Source organism: Lissotriton helveticus, chromosome 3_1 (genome assembly GCF_964261635.1).
Source record: "Lissotriton helveticus chromosome 3_1, aLisHel1.1, whole genome shotgun sequence".
NCBI lineage: Eukaryota > Metazoa > Chordata > Amphibia > Caudata > Salamandridae > Lissotriton > Lissotriton helveticus.
Window position 1 is genome coordinate 537898164 of NC_136061.1, and position 15166 is coordinate 537913329.

Here is a 15166-nt window from a genome sequence, read left to right on the forward strand (position 1 = left end):
ATATATACATATATATATATATATACAATATATATATATATATATATATATATATATATATATATAAAACAAAGTGCCCTGAAGCAATGGAAGGTCACACAAAAGCACTCCGCCCACCGGCTTTTAATTACAAAACAACATTTGAACTTACTTGAAGGAATACTTTATGCTCGCAATGGGACTCCGTGTCCCATCATGCATCAAAGAGACAACATTGAGCATACGCCTACTGGGGGCAGTTATACTAACAAATAAAGCTGGAAATGAGAGAAAAAAAGCGAGCCTCAGGTGTTGGTTTTTGTGGCCCAGGAAGAAGAGGTTTACATACCTTGAAACGCGTTGGCATGCAAATTACAAAGTGGAGCAGAGAGGCAGGCTGCATCATCAAAGCCGGTGGGCAGAGTGCTGTCGTGTGACCTTCCATTGCTTCAGGGCACTTTGTTATCTATATCTATATATCTATATATATATATCTATCTATATCTATATCTATATCTATATCTATATCTATATCTATATCTATATATATATATATATATATATATATATATATATATATATATATCTTACCTTTGGTAAGGGATGGGTCCCTACTTGTAATCCTCATTCTCCCTCGTGGAAAGTTTCTTTGCTTTTCTCTGTCCTACCTTGATCCCCTGCCCCCCCTTTACCATTCACTGATCCCTCTTGTACTCGGTCCCTGATCCCATCTTGCATAAGGTGCCAGCTCAATTGTGCCAGTCGTTGTGACTTTAGTATTATGGAAATGTGTCCACTTGGTGCCATCCCAGTCCTGTACCCTTGAAAGTGCGTCTGAAAGTACTCTACCTGCCCACAGAACTTCCCGACTAAGATTAGGGTACTGTGTTCAGCAGGCTGAAGTGGGTCCCTGTAGCCAGACAATGCTCCATCATGGTCAACCTGAACTTGCGGTCCAGTGCAACCCTGTAACCTTAGTTGGCGCTTTGTGCTTTTTGCCACCATTTTCACATAAATCTTTAAAATTGCAGATTTTCAGCTCTATTGATTGGATTTTTATTGTTTTGGCTGTGATTTATTTATTAAAATTAGCACTATTGTTGTAAATTGGCGTGAGCCTTTTTTGGTGTTGTATTTTCACTTTGTTATTGTTTGAAGTTCTGCATACATACTTTACGCATTGCCTCCGAGTCAAGCCTAACTGCTTTGTGCCAAGCTACCAGTGGGTTGAGCACACTTTAATTTGCGGTTTGCTTGTGACTTCACACTCACACTCACAAGAATTGTGGTTGCAGCATGAGTAGGGTTTCACCCCCTTCAACCAACAACCCAATTTCTTACACAGAGATCAGTGGGGAGGATTAGGGCATATGTTTGTGCAGTGCCATATAGTGATTTTGTGTTACACTGAAATCTAAGATAAATAGTGTAAGATCAATTTGAGTTAAAATTTCTCCTTGGTATCCTTTATGCTTTTTTGCAAATTCACTCTTACTCTATCCGAATGTTTGGGTTTGTCTTCCCCTGCAAAAATGGAATTTGAGCTCCTCAATCTGGAGAGCTACGCTGTGGCTGAGCCAAATTATTTTTGTGAGGAGAGGGGGCTGCCTGCCAAAAAGGAGCACCAGAACGGCAGAGCTCCAAAAGGCTTTGAGGCCATGGGCAGAGCACAAATATTTACCAGTCAACAGATGACCAGGATGGAGAGGATGCTGTGGATGGGCCAGAGAGGAGCCCAGATGAGGGTCCTGAGATGCAGCAGTCAGCTGAAAGGATTGACTTGTCTCCTGAGTTAGAGCTCCATGCCAGAGAAAATAGGAGTGGGTCATCTTAAGGTCTATCCCCAGAGGAGCTGGCATACTGGAAGGCCAAAAGGGAGTTTATGGTCCAGTTAAAAATGGTAGGGATAAAACGGACTATGGAGGCCGAACAAAAGAAACTGGGCATGGAAGAAAAGAAACTGGCAATGGAGGCAGAGCAAAACAAACTGGCCTAGGAGGAAAATAAATTGGCCCTGGAGGCAGAGGAGAGGAAAATGGCCCATGAGCGGAGCCTCAGAGAGCTGGACATAAGAGCTAGACAGGCTGAGTTCAGCGATGTTGGTGGGGCAGCATTCCTACAGTGCCCTCTGGAGACAAGAGGGTCAACATTCCTAAACGTCTGGTGCCTGACTTTGTTGTGGGGAACAACATGGAAGAATATGCCTGGTGAGGAGAGCAACACCCTACTGGCCCAAGAGAAGGGGGACACAATGAGGTGTTCTGCCTGAAGGAAACCCTTGTCAGGAAGTATGGTCTCACCCCTGAAAAGTATAGTCAAACGTTTAGTGACAGCCAGAAGCTGGTCCATCAGTCCTGGAGGAATTGTGTAGATTCCTTTGTCAAAGAACTGGTTGGTTGGGTGAAGGGCAGTGATGTGAAGGATTACCTGGGGCTGTATAACCTGATTGCAAAAGAGCACATGTTCAGTCTTTGTTTTGCAGATCTGCACCAACACCTGACTGATTATAAGCTCACTGGACCAAGGGAGCTTTCAAAAGAGGCAAACCACTGGCTCAGAAACAGGTTCCATAAGAAGGTACCTGGGATTGACTCTAAGAAGGGTGGGTTCAGGTTCCCTCCAAGCCAAGTGAGGGTTAGGTCAGCCAAGGAAGACACAGGCGAGTCCCAGAATAAGGGGAGAGGAAAGGGTTCCCATGCCCCTTCTGAGAAACAGGGAGGAGGGTCTGGTGGGTGGTGGCCCAGGGTGCACCATTTCCAATTCTGCTGCTTTGATTGTTACCATCTATGACACAAGCAGGGTGCCTTTGTCTGTCTTAAGAAACCACCCACTGGTGAGACCTCTACAGGGGTGGCTAATGTAGTCTTATGGGTAAGTAGCCCCCAAGGGCAGGTCATGGACCATGCCACGATCTCCCTTAGCTGGGAGGTAGACTCAGAGGGATTGTGATCCCAGAGGGTGGGAGTCATCACTTCCACCAGATTGAAGTGAATGGGATCCCTGTCTCTGTTCTGAGGGATTCTGGACCTAGCCAGACCAAGTAGCGGAAAGGCTGTTTTCCCCAGAGCAGGCCAGGTCCAAGGGCAGGACCTTTTTGCACCCCATGGCCACAGTATCCCTAGAGTGGGGTGGGCAGATTCATCAGGAAAGGATCCTAGTTAGTCCCCAGATACCCATGGACTGTGTTCTGGGGAATGAGTTGCCCCAGGTGTCAGGAGAACTGGGAGGGATGGCTGCCCAGGGTGCCCTGATAGTTCAGTGTTCTGGGAGTACTGTTACGTGGCCCATAAGGACATTGTCGTCTTAACTAAGTTAGCATGAGCAGGTTGCAGCTTGCCTTCTGCATTGCGCACGTTACTACACGTCTTTATTTTTTGCAATAATTTATACGGCTCTTTTCACATGAGAACTCATTGCCTTGTTTACTCTGTATGTTCCTGGGATTTTGACAGAACATTATGTGCAAGGTGAACAAGAATGCCCCTTGTTATTTTGTTCTGGCCAGGCCTTAGCACTTAGACAAAACATATTGATGCAGCTGTTGTGTGGACAACGTACTTTAGTTTTTAGTGGGATACACGAATAGGTAGCACACACTTAGAGAGGGACCTTTCCAGGTAGAAGAGCAAGACAGCACCCATTATGTAGATTTACCATCTATAGGCTAAGGTATGGGGTCTGCTGACAAAGCCCAGAGATATTCCAATTTATAATTATACTACTTCTTAGCAAGGGGAGGGAGGTTAGGCTCCATTGTCTTTCCATGAAGACATCTCCCTTCATGATTTATGGACTGTATTTGTACTATGCATGTTCCTGCTTGTTGTGGCACGTATACTGTATGTTAGGGCACGTTAGTTAAAATAAATATTTTAAACTGTTTCGTGTCTCTGTCAGATCTTATTGTGGACAAGTACAAGAGTGCAAGAGAAAGGGTGAGTCTTGTTCCCGAGATTCCTGAGAGATCTGGGAGTGTTGTGTTCTGGGGTGTCTAATCATTTGTTTCTCTGTAAGTAATTAGCAGAGCAAGTGAGACACTATAGCTAGTCAGTCCGAGGCTTATGGGTACTAAGGTGGTAGGATGACTCAGTCCCTATACACCAAGGTTCTATAATCCTGCTCATAGTTCTGTTTTTGGGCAGAATCCCTGCACCAGTACTACTCCCAAAAAGAGAGTACAGAGGTAATATGGAGGGGCAGGAGGTGGAAACAGTCCACAGTGGGAGAACCAGTGGATCATGGGTTACACACTCTGAGAACAGAGCACCGAACGACTGGCCCTGGTGAGGACACTTCTGACCAGGAGGTGCTCCTTACTCTGTCACAGAGACAGAGTGCTGGAGACCGGCACCAGGCAAACCCCTACATGACACAGACCGAGTTTGTCACCCTTGAGGGGAGTGGTCCCCGCCCCCTCCGAAGTCCCAGCTTGCCAGGCACCTGTTCAGTCTCTGGGTGCAGACCCTGAGCTGTAGCCAGCCTCAGCAACCACTCCTGGACTGGTGGGAAGGCGAGTGGAAGAAGGATGACTAACACCCAGGTTAAGTTGCCCCTCACTTTGAAAAACCTTGGAGGCCAGAGACCCCTAGGTGGTCTGGGGCTTGGTTCTTGACACAGACAGTTGTCAGTGGCCTCTGTTGATTACTGTCTTTATGGGCAGAGTATTCCTTGGGATGAGGACAAAAGTCTGATCCAAGGGGTGGAGTGGGCCACATCACTTTGTTGGCCATGGTGGTACTGTTGAACAGGTTAAGGTTAGGAGCTGCACAAATATGGTCCACAAAGGATTCCCCATGGTTCATTCTAATGGCTCATTAGATTTAGACAGAGAGATACAAATGATTTCAGAGAGGCGTCGAACTGACAAGTGTCCCTGCATAACAGGGCCTTTGTCCATGTTCTATCACCTAAACATGGAAACCCATCAAGGTATTGATTGATCTACCCTGGCTTTTGGTTGGAGGGGTGGCATTCACTGTTCTCCCTTGCACTCTGTCCTGTTCCCAACTTGCATACTGTGCCAGCTCAATTGTTCAAGTAGTGGTGACTTTTGTACTATGAAAAAAGTGTCCATCAAGTTCAACTAATATAGAATACAGGTACTACATTGGCAGTAACAGTGTACACTTCCATTCCTATACCTATTGTAACAGTTTAGAGTATAGATGCACGTTAGACTTGTCCCTTACTACAGAGGCATCCACATTTTATTTACTTTGCCGTTCTGTTTTCTGAACCTATTTTTGTTGGCCTTTACCATTGATAACCAATGCTAAAGTGCTTGTGCTCTCTCCTTTAAAACAAGGTAAATTGGCTTACACCCAATTAGTCTACTTAATTTACTTTTAAGTCCCTATTAAAGCTGTACTACATATACCCAAGGCCTGTAAATTAAATGCTACTAATGGGCCTGCAGCACTGATTGTGCCACCCACTCAAATAGCCCTTAAGCCTGTATCTGGCCTGCTATTGCAGCCTGTGGGTGCAATTGTTAACTGCCATTTCAACCTGGCAAAATAAACCTTTTACTAGGCCCTAACCTTCCTTTTTCACACATATTTCAGCCATAGGACAGTTCCTGATACCTTGGGGGTGCAAATCTTAAAAAACTTCCTTTACCTCAAAGTGGACACCGACTAAAAAATATTAGGCCTCAGACCCCAACTCTTCAGCACACTTCTGTACCTGTACACTCTGCCAGGAAGAAGGACTGTTGTGCTGCTGAAAGGACTGCCATTCTGCTGGACTGCTGCCCTTTTGCCTGGGTGAGAAGGACTGGAACTACAGCTCTAAACCCAGGCCCCCAGAATGACTCCAAGGGTTAGTTAGCCTGCCTCCTGATCCAAAGCTTCAGGGACATAACAGGCGTCCAACAATATTTAACACAGCACCTGGACTCTGCCATCTGTGAGTCTTGCCCTCACAAGTGGTGCCATCCCAGTCTTGGACTCTTGGAACTGGGCCTGAAGATGCTCTTCCAGCTCATCTGTGGACTCAGCAGGACTAACACAACTCCTCCACAGTGTGGTGCATCTTCTGCAGAACAGCCACATGGCCTTTGCTGCTCGATGCATCACCCACAGAACCGATGCATCATCGTATGCTGTGCGGACTTCCCTAATGCAAGAACTTTGCATCTCACCCTACTCACCGGTCTATACATCTCTTTGCAACCAGGATTGATATTCTGTGTTCGGTGAGACTAAGTGGGTCCCTGTAGCCAGCCCGTGCTCCATCATGGTCAGCCTGAACTTGTGACTTTGTTCCAGTCTGCTGAAACCCAGATAACCACAGTTTGTGCTTTTTGGCCCTATTTTCACTTAAAATATTTACATTGCACATCTCTGGTTCCACTGTTTGAAACTTTGTTGTTTTAGTCTTGATTTATTTATTATAAGTTACTCTATTATTCCAAAAGGGTGCAGGACTTTTTTGGTGTTGTGTTTTCACATTTTTTAATGCTTGAAGTGCTGCATAAATACTTTGAACATTGCCTGTGAGTTAAAACGGACTTCTCTATTCCAAGCTACCAGAGGGTTGAGGACAGGTTAATTTGGTGTTTGCTTGTGACCACACACTGACAAGATTTGTGGTGGCTGCTTGAGTCAGGTGTTAGCTTTCTCAACCAGTAATCCAATTTCGTACAATGCCTTTAATGCAACCTTCCTCTCACACAAACAACAGGTGCATGTGCAGCAGCACAATAAGATTCCATGTATGCAGGAAGTAAGCATCAGGGTGTTACCTGCCATTTATCTAATTGGGCACTGCACCATTGAAAGCTGTTTTTTGTAGGGCTATGGCCACCTCTTTTTCCTCTCCAGGATTTAGAACAGAAAGCACAATGGGAGTCTAAGCAAAGAGAGTGAGAAGAGGGAAACAGAGAAAGAGATGAGGGAAAGAGTAAAATGAAAAAACGCAGATAGATATCAGAAAGAGAAAGAGAGAAGCGAGTCAGCAAATGTATAACTGAAAAGAAGAAGAAAAGGAGAAAATGGAGTAGGGACAGCATGGACATTAGTACCAGGAATGCTTGAGTTTCTCAGTCTGGCGCTGGTAAGCGTTACCAGTGTGACTCAAGTGCTACCTCTTCTTTGCATTGCTCATGCTTGGGAACACATTTTCAATACACAAAAGACGAAATGAATGTAATCGGCAATGCTTTTTCTTCAAACCTACAGTATCGTAGGTTCTGATATAAATCAAACACTGTGGGCCATTATGAGTGGCAAGAAAATTCTACACCTGCCCCTTCCTACTGTACCAATACCACAGCTACCGGTAACCCCAGGGGGCAAAGTTACTGGCCAATTGCAAGTGGTGCTCGGAGCGTCCCCTTGAAAATGAGGAATTACCATAGGAAATTGGCGATTCCAATCCGGATTCCCATGGTTATTTCTCATTCTTATTAACCCGTCTGTAGTTCACCAGGAAACTGCGCCTGCCTTCGGGGGACATGTCCAAGTCTGTGGGGCTGCCTCTGAACGTGTCATTCCGATGGAGATAATAACCAGCCCCATCAATATTTAATGCAAGACTCGTAATCTAGATCTGCATGTGCATAGAGGAGACTAGTGGGCACAAAGTTTCCTTCTTCTGTCAACGTTTGAGTGCCTTTGGAAATTTAAGGTGCATAGAGATGTTAAAGAAATAAATGTGTTTTATGGAGAGATGTTTTAAATGTTTTTAAAAGAGAAAGTTAGATTGTCAAAGAAATTAGAATTCTTCAAGCATAATAATGTGTTTATGAATAAAATAATCCTGCAATTTAATTTTAGACACATGCAAGTGGATTTAATAAATCAAGGATTTGATCTGTTGTTTTAATCTATGATAGGAACATAGACAATCACGGTACATGAACCAGACGTGAACAAATGATTAAAACACTTACTTCCCAGTAGTATCTCAGCTGACTTAGCCATTCAAAGTCATTTTCATCACTGACTTGCTTATTGACGAGTGACGTGAGGACATCTCTGGCATGGACATCGAGCACCACCAGTGCTCCCAGAGTTACGCGGTTCTGCTTGGACAGCTGGCCACGCACCAAACCCACAATATCGTCAATCTGTCTGTTGTTCTGCTCCAGATAGTTCTGAAGATCCTGAGAGACAGGATACACAAGGCATGACGGGATAGGCTACATTTCTTCACAATATAATGCTCTTAATTCTTTTTTCATTATTCCATTCACCAGGCCCCATTCATTAAAATAAGGAGGGCATTTGCCTATGTAAAAGTACACATTCTACCGGATGCAGGCTCACTACTTTTAGCAACCAAAAATATTATCAGTAATGCATCTGGAAATCTGGGCTAACTGCAGGTTTCCAGGTGTCTACTTGCAATCTCATGTGACATTTTTAAGAGCTGCTATTTTCTCAATACGGAAATATCTGAAATGTTTCCCTTTGAAGAAACTGGCAACCCCACTCCTATGCATCGTCATGAGTCTTTGGGGTATTCTATTCCCCTCCCCATCTTAGAAATTAATTTACTGCCGCCTTTTACTGGAGCAATGCTCTTACCATTTTTAGGGTGGAAAAGCATCAGAGAAGAATTAGGGAAAGTCCACACGCTGACAAGTTTGTAGGCATTCACAAATTCCCAAGGCAAACCAAACCTTGATCAGCCTGAACCAAAGTCTGTTCCTGGAGTTTACTACTGTATAATTTTACAGAAGGGAAATGGGAGCACACAGCCTCACCTTCCAGCACAGTTCGTCCCTTAGCATGGCTGTAGTGTTTCACCAAAGTTGGTGCAGATAAGTGCTGAATCTCATTTTTTAGGTCTTGCCTAGGCAGCGCTTGAGCTGTCTCTTCAAGACATGCTGTATTCCGGATATGTGCATAAAGCTCTTCCCACTTTCCCATCTTTTTAATTGCCTCTTGTCCCTGTCCTCTGTAAATGGTGGCTTTTCATTGGTCAATAGGCTTAGTATTCCCTTCTTAGTACTGCCTTGTCTCTTCTTTTAACCTCTCATGAGGACACCCTGTTACATGTGTTGCTACTCCCTAGGTTTTAATTACAGCCTCAAGGCACTATTTTCTTAAAACGCTTCAGGCAAGACTCACACTTGGTCCTAAGCTAGGCTGGCAGTGGTTACGTTGCTTACTAGAACATCTCATATATATATGAGAAAGTCTATAAATGTTGCTTAATCACCTCCACACAGAGTACAACCTAATCAGAAATTAATGTAATAATTCTTTTGTCACATTTCAAAGCTTATGTCTGTATATATGGACATAGCTATTTGAATGTACTCTTAGTACTGTCTTGCATGAAATGCATTATGGGTAGGGTGGATTTCCGAAATCTTCTGCCAGGTGCAGTATCATAAATGACCAAAAGAGGTCTGTAGTGCAGAAGCCTTGCTCACTAGAGACTTCTAGGAGCAGCTTGCGGTACTGCACCTAGACATGCAGGGCTGTGCCTTGCTCACTAGGGACCTCTAAGAGCACCTTGTGGTACTGCACCTAGACATGTAGTGCTGGTGCCTTGCTCACTAGGGACCTCTAGGAGCAGCTTGCGGTATTGCGCCGAGGCATGCAGTGCTGTTGCCTTGCTCACTAAGGACCTCTAGGAGCAGCTTGCGGTACTGCACTGATACATGCAGTGCTGGTGCCTTGCTCACCTGGGAATTCTAGGACCAGTTGAGGTACTGCACTGAGACATACAATGCTGTTTCCTGGCTCACTACGCAAGCGTTTGCAATGCTCTAGGTCTCGCATTACTGAAAGTATGAGCTATTGGCGTTGTAATATTATTTGCAACACCAATTCCTCAGACTATCAGTAATGCGAGACCTATTGCATTGCAAATGCTTGGTATCTCTACTGATGAAGAGTAATATCTAGAAAAATGTGTCTAGAGATTTACAGCACTAACCTGAACTGACTTTGGTGAAACACTACAGCTAATACGTAAGCATTTATTGTAAACTTCATTTACTACACTACTAAAGGACGAACTATGCTCAGAGGTGAGGCAGTGTGCTCCCATCCCCCTTCTGTTTGAAAAGACTCCCTTGAGCCATTAAGCTGGCGAGCTTTTGGAGATGCACCTGTGCGCCAGAGAGAGGTACTGGGGTCTGAGAGGATTGTGGCAGCTTTCTCTGCACTCCTGATTAATGTTTTTCTTTTAACTCTACTGATGAAGGATAATATCTAGAAACACGTTTCTAGAGATTTACAGCACTAACCTTAACCACCTTTGGTGAAACACTACAGCAAATATTCAAGTAATCACTTTCTGTGAACTGCATTTATCACAATGCTAAGGGGGGGACAGCGTTGGAAGGCAAGGCAGTGTGCTCCTATCCCCCTCCTACAGTATAACTGTATACAGTACTAGTGACAAAGAATTACACAATATTAAATGCATTTAGCCATAAATGTAGGCTTATAGTAAAAAATGGCTTTGTGTTTTTTGCCCAGAGTGTTTTAAGACTACAGAGCCTCAAGCAACAAAACACTACTCTTTCAGCAGCGTTCTTTCTTTCATCTCAAGACACATTGAATATTGGTATACCTAGGTTACCAGTTTGATTATATCCGAAGTGATCTATCCCATAACATCACAGGTAAAACATTGTATTGCATGGTAGTATTTATTTAGTGCTTTAAACACCTAAGGTGGCCGCAAAACGCTTCAATTGGCATATGGTTTCTGGCACTCTTTCGGAACATATGTAAAAAGATCTTGCTAACTTCATAATTTGACTAAGCTGTGTTGACTGCCACAAAGAAAACCTCTCATGCCCACCAACCAGAAAAAAAACACTACGAGCTTTACTAGTTCTTTCTTAAATCCAACTTTTCTTGACATTTTTACTGTGAGAACGCCTCTTTAGTTATGCAGAATCAATGAAATTGTAAGTTAAACACCTTGAAGCTTTTATAAAATGGTTTTAACAAATAATTATCTAGCCAAAAAAAACATTAATTTAAATAGCAACACTGGGTCACCTTCCATCGTTGGCGCTTTATGACAGGTAGTGAGTTGGGATATTCTGACTCCAAATATTGGCGCTTCCAGTAAGATTCTGAAATTATCCCACCCAAGATTGAAAAATTTGAAAAGAATGTCTGGCTCACATGAAATCAAGCATTATGGTAGGGAGTTTGCCTTAATCTCCCTTCATGCTTTTGTGTACGTAGAAGAAAATGATTGGTAGCCCAACAGAACAAGTTACTTACCTTCGGTAACGCTTTTTTCTGGTGGATACAGTCCCTGCCTGTGGATTCCTCACCTTGTGAATATCCCTTTGCGTCAGCATCATTCGGAAATTCTTTTTGTAGCATTGCGCCGACGTGGACGACGTCACAGTAGCACGGCATCGCGCGCGGCTCCGCTGACGTCACCGACTCCATAATAGGCCCACGTCGGCGTGATGACATCAGTTCCGCCCTTTTTTCCGTGCCTTCGAGGCACATGGACGGACCGACCACAGTATATATATATACACAGTATACACAATAGTCAAGGTAACACACACAGTGTGAAGACAATGAAGCTAATCAAGTAGAATAACACACCACTTTTGAAAGCAACAAACATTGCCAATAACTTGGGGATAGAAGAGTGGACAACGGGGAGGTGGGTGGGTCAGTGAAGAATCCACAGGCAGATACTGTATCACCAGAAAAAGCGTTACCGAAGGTAAGTAACTTGTTCTTCTGATGGATACATCTGCCAGTGGATTCCTCACCTTGTGAATAGAGTCCCACAGCAGTCCCCTCTCCTGGAGGAGGGTGTCCACTCTACTATACCAAGAAATCCTGTAGGACAGAAAGCGCAAAGTGACAATCCCTCCTCACTTCGGAATCTAAGCAGTAATGCTTCGCGAAAGTGTGGAAGAAGGCCCAAGTTGCCGCTCTACAAATGTCCTCCACAGGTACACCCTTAGACAAAGCAGAAGTAGCAGATCTTGCTCTAGTTGAATGATCTCGTAAACCTTCAGGAGGTTCCTGACCCGCCAGTGAGTAGCATATCTTGATGCACAAGACAATCCATCTTGAAAGTGTGCGCTTGTGCACCACCTTGCCTCTTCTGGCTCCAACAAAACCCACAAAGAGCAGGTCATCCACTCTGAACTATCAGGTTCTGTCCAAGTAGAAGCTCACCGCCCTCTTTGGGTCCAAGCGGTGAAGTCTCTCCTCCTCCTTGGAAGGTTGAGGGGTAGGATAGAAGGTAGGAAGGGTAACAGACTGTCCTAGATGGAAGGGAGTTACCACCTTAGGCAGAAAAGCAGCCCTGGTCCTGAGTACCTTTCGTTCAGCATGAATGGTCAAGAATGGGGGGTTTGAACTAAGAGCTTAAAGCTCACTTACCCTCCTTTCCAAGGTAATTGCAACCAGAAAGACCGTCTTAAAAGACAACAGTCTCAAGGGACACTTGTGTAAAGGTTCAAAAGGGGAACCCATTAAAAATGTAAGAACAAGGTTCAAGTCCCATTGAGGTACAATAAAGGGAGTAGGAGGAAATCTATTTATAAAACCCCTTTAAAAATCTTAAAACAACAGGAGATTTAAATAAAGTCGACTAATCAGGCAAACAGAGAAATTCCAATAATGCCGAAAGATAACCTTTCACTGTAGCCACAGCAAACCCTTGCTGAGCCAAAGAAAGTGCAAACTGAAGTATGTCTGACAAACAAGCCCTCAAAGGTTCGATGGATTTCTCTCCACACCAAGAAACAAATTTAGACCACCTATAAAAGTAGATAGACTTGGTGGAATCACGCCTGGCCGATAAAATGACATCCACCACATCATGTGGAAGAGAAAAGGAATTCAGATTGCCCTGTTCAATCTCAAGGCATGAAGGTGTAAGGTCTGGAGGTGGGGTGTAGAACCTGCCCCTCCATTTGAGAGAGGAGATCTGCCCTGAGAGGGAGACGGAGAGGCGGGCACGAGGAGAGGTGGAGAAGATCTGTGTACAACACCCTTCTTGGCCAATCCGGAGCGACCAATATGACTTGGGCCTGGTCTTGACAAATCTTCCACAGAACCCGAGGAATCAAGGGTATGGGAGGAAACGCGTAAAGGAGTTGTGAGTCCCATCTCAACTGAAACGCATCCCCCAACGCTCCCTGCATCGGATACTGGAGGCTGCAGAATAACGGACAGTGAGCATTCTCGTGAGTGGCAAACAGGTCCACCTGAGGAGTCCCCCACGTTCGAAAGATGTGACAAACTACTTCTGGATGAAGCCTCCACTCGTGGTCGGCTGAGACCTGCCGGCTGAGACTGTCTGCACATACGTTCAGAACTCCGTCCAGATGATTTGCCATAAGACAAATCTGATGTTCCTGAACCCAGGACCAGAGACGCAGAGCCTCTCTGCAGAGACACTGCGACCCCACTCCTCTCTGCTTGTTGACATACCACATCGCGGTCATGTTGTCCGTTAGGATCTGAACCGACTGACCACGAAGGGAAGGGAGGAAGGCCTTGAGCGCCAAACGTATCGCTCGCAACTCTAGAAGGTTGATGTGAAACAACCTTTCCTCTGGAGACCAAAGACCCTTGATCTCCATATGCCCCAGATGAGCACCCTACCCTAGAGTGGATGCATCATGTATCACTGGGGCAACCGATGGAGGCAGATGGAAGGGCTTTCCTTGAGACAGATTGCCTTCCACGCTCCGCCAAGACAGATCCGTCACAGCTTCTCTGGAGATCCTCACAGACTCCCTGAGATCTCCGTTGTGCTGATACCACTGCCTGCGGAGGCACCACTGGAGTGCCCTCATGTGCCAGCTTGCATGGTTGACCAACACAATGCAGGAAGCCATCAGACCGAGCAGACGAAGGACCTTCAGGACTGGAACGAGAGCTCCATTGTAAAATAAAGGAATCATTTCCTGTATGTCGAGAATCCTTTGAGGAGGTTGGATTGCTCGACATACAGTTGTGTCCAGTACGGCACCTATGAACAGGTTGCGCTGGGAGGGCACCAGGTGAGATTTGGGCACATTTATCTAAAAACCCAACCTGTACAACAACTGAATTGTGACTTGCAGATGATGGAGCACTTTCTCTGGAGATTCCGCTTTGATAAGCCAATCGTCCAGATAAGGGAATACTGGAATCCCTGACCTTCTGAGATGTGCAGCCACCACAGCCATCACCTTGGTGAAGACTCGAGGCACAGTAGTAAGACCAAACGGAAGGACCGCAAACTGGTAGTGTTTCAAACCCACCGTAAAACGGAGATACTTCCTGTGCGACTTCAGGATTGGGATGTGAAAATACGCATCCTGCAAGTCAATCGACACCATCCAGTCTTCTTCCAGCACGGCTTGAAGAACCTGTGCAAGGGTGAGCATCTTGAACTTTTCCTGTTTCAGATACAAGTTCAAGATCCTGAGATCCAGGATTGGACGAAGTCTGCCATCCTTCTTGGAAATCAGGAAATACCGGGAGTAGGATCCCTGACCCCTTTCCTGCTCCGGAACCACCTCTATTGCGCCTTTTCTTAATAATGCCAGGACTTCCTCCTGCAGAAGTAGCAGATGGTCCTCTGAGCAAAACCCTTAACAAGGAGGGTAATTCGGAGGGAATTCCCGAAAGGGAAGTGCATACCCATTCTCTACGAGATCGAGAACCCAAAGGTCCGAAGTGACTGATTGCCAATCCCGTAGAAAATAGGTAATCCGACCCCCTACAGGACCCACATGATCCGGAATAGCGGATCTAGGGCTGCTTTGCTGATGTTGGAGGGGGTTGGGAAGAGGAAGAGGAGGAGGAGGAGACCTGACGTCCTCGAGGACGAGCTTTCTGCCTACCCCTGTATGACTTATACAGTGGATTTTGTTGCTGTTGTTGCTGCTGCTGTCGAGACTGTCTATGGGGACAAAAGGAGGAGCTTCCAAAACCCCTATATCTTTTGTTCACAGTTCCTCTGGACTGTAGACCCAAAGATCTGGCTGTAGCCCTGCTGTCCTTAAACCTCTCCAAAGCTGCATCAGCCTTTTTTCCAAAAAGGTCTGAGCCATCAAAGGGCAGATTTAATAATGCAGCTTGGACGTCCGCAGAGAATTCAGATGACTTCAACCAGGCTGCTCTTCTCGTAGCAATTGAAGTCCCCATAACTCTTGCTACCGAGTCAGCAGTGTCTAGTCCACTTTGTACGACTTGCCTTGCAGCAGCTTGAGTGCCAGCCAACATTTCATTAA

At 45.2% G+C, this 15166-nt stretch overlaps 1 protein-coding gene across 1 annotated transcript in view; it reads right to left on the reverse strand.

Moving 5' to 3' along the window:
- Positions 1 to 15166, reverse strand: part of DNAH7 (dynein axonemal heavy chain 7) — a 2019015-nt gene that overhangs the window by 1402082 nt on the left and 601767 nt on the right. Inside the window, exon 22 of the mRNA XM_078680414.1 lies at positions 7874 to 8086. Coding sequence (XP_078536540.1) covers positions 7874 to 8086 — 213 coding nt within the window. The remainder of the gene's footprint in view (positions 1 to 7873; positions 8087 to 15166) is intronic.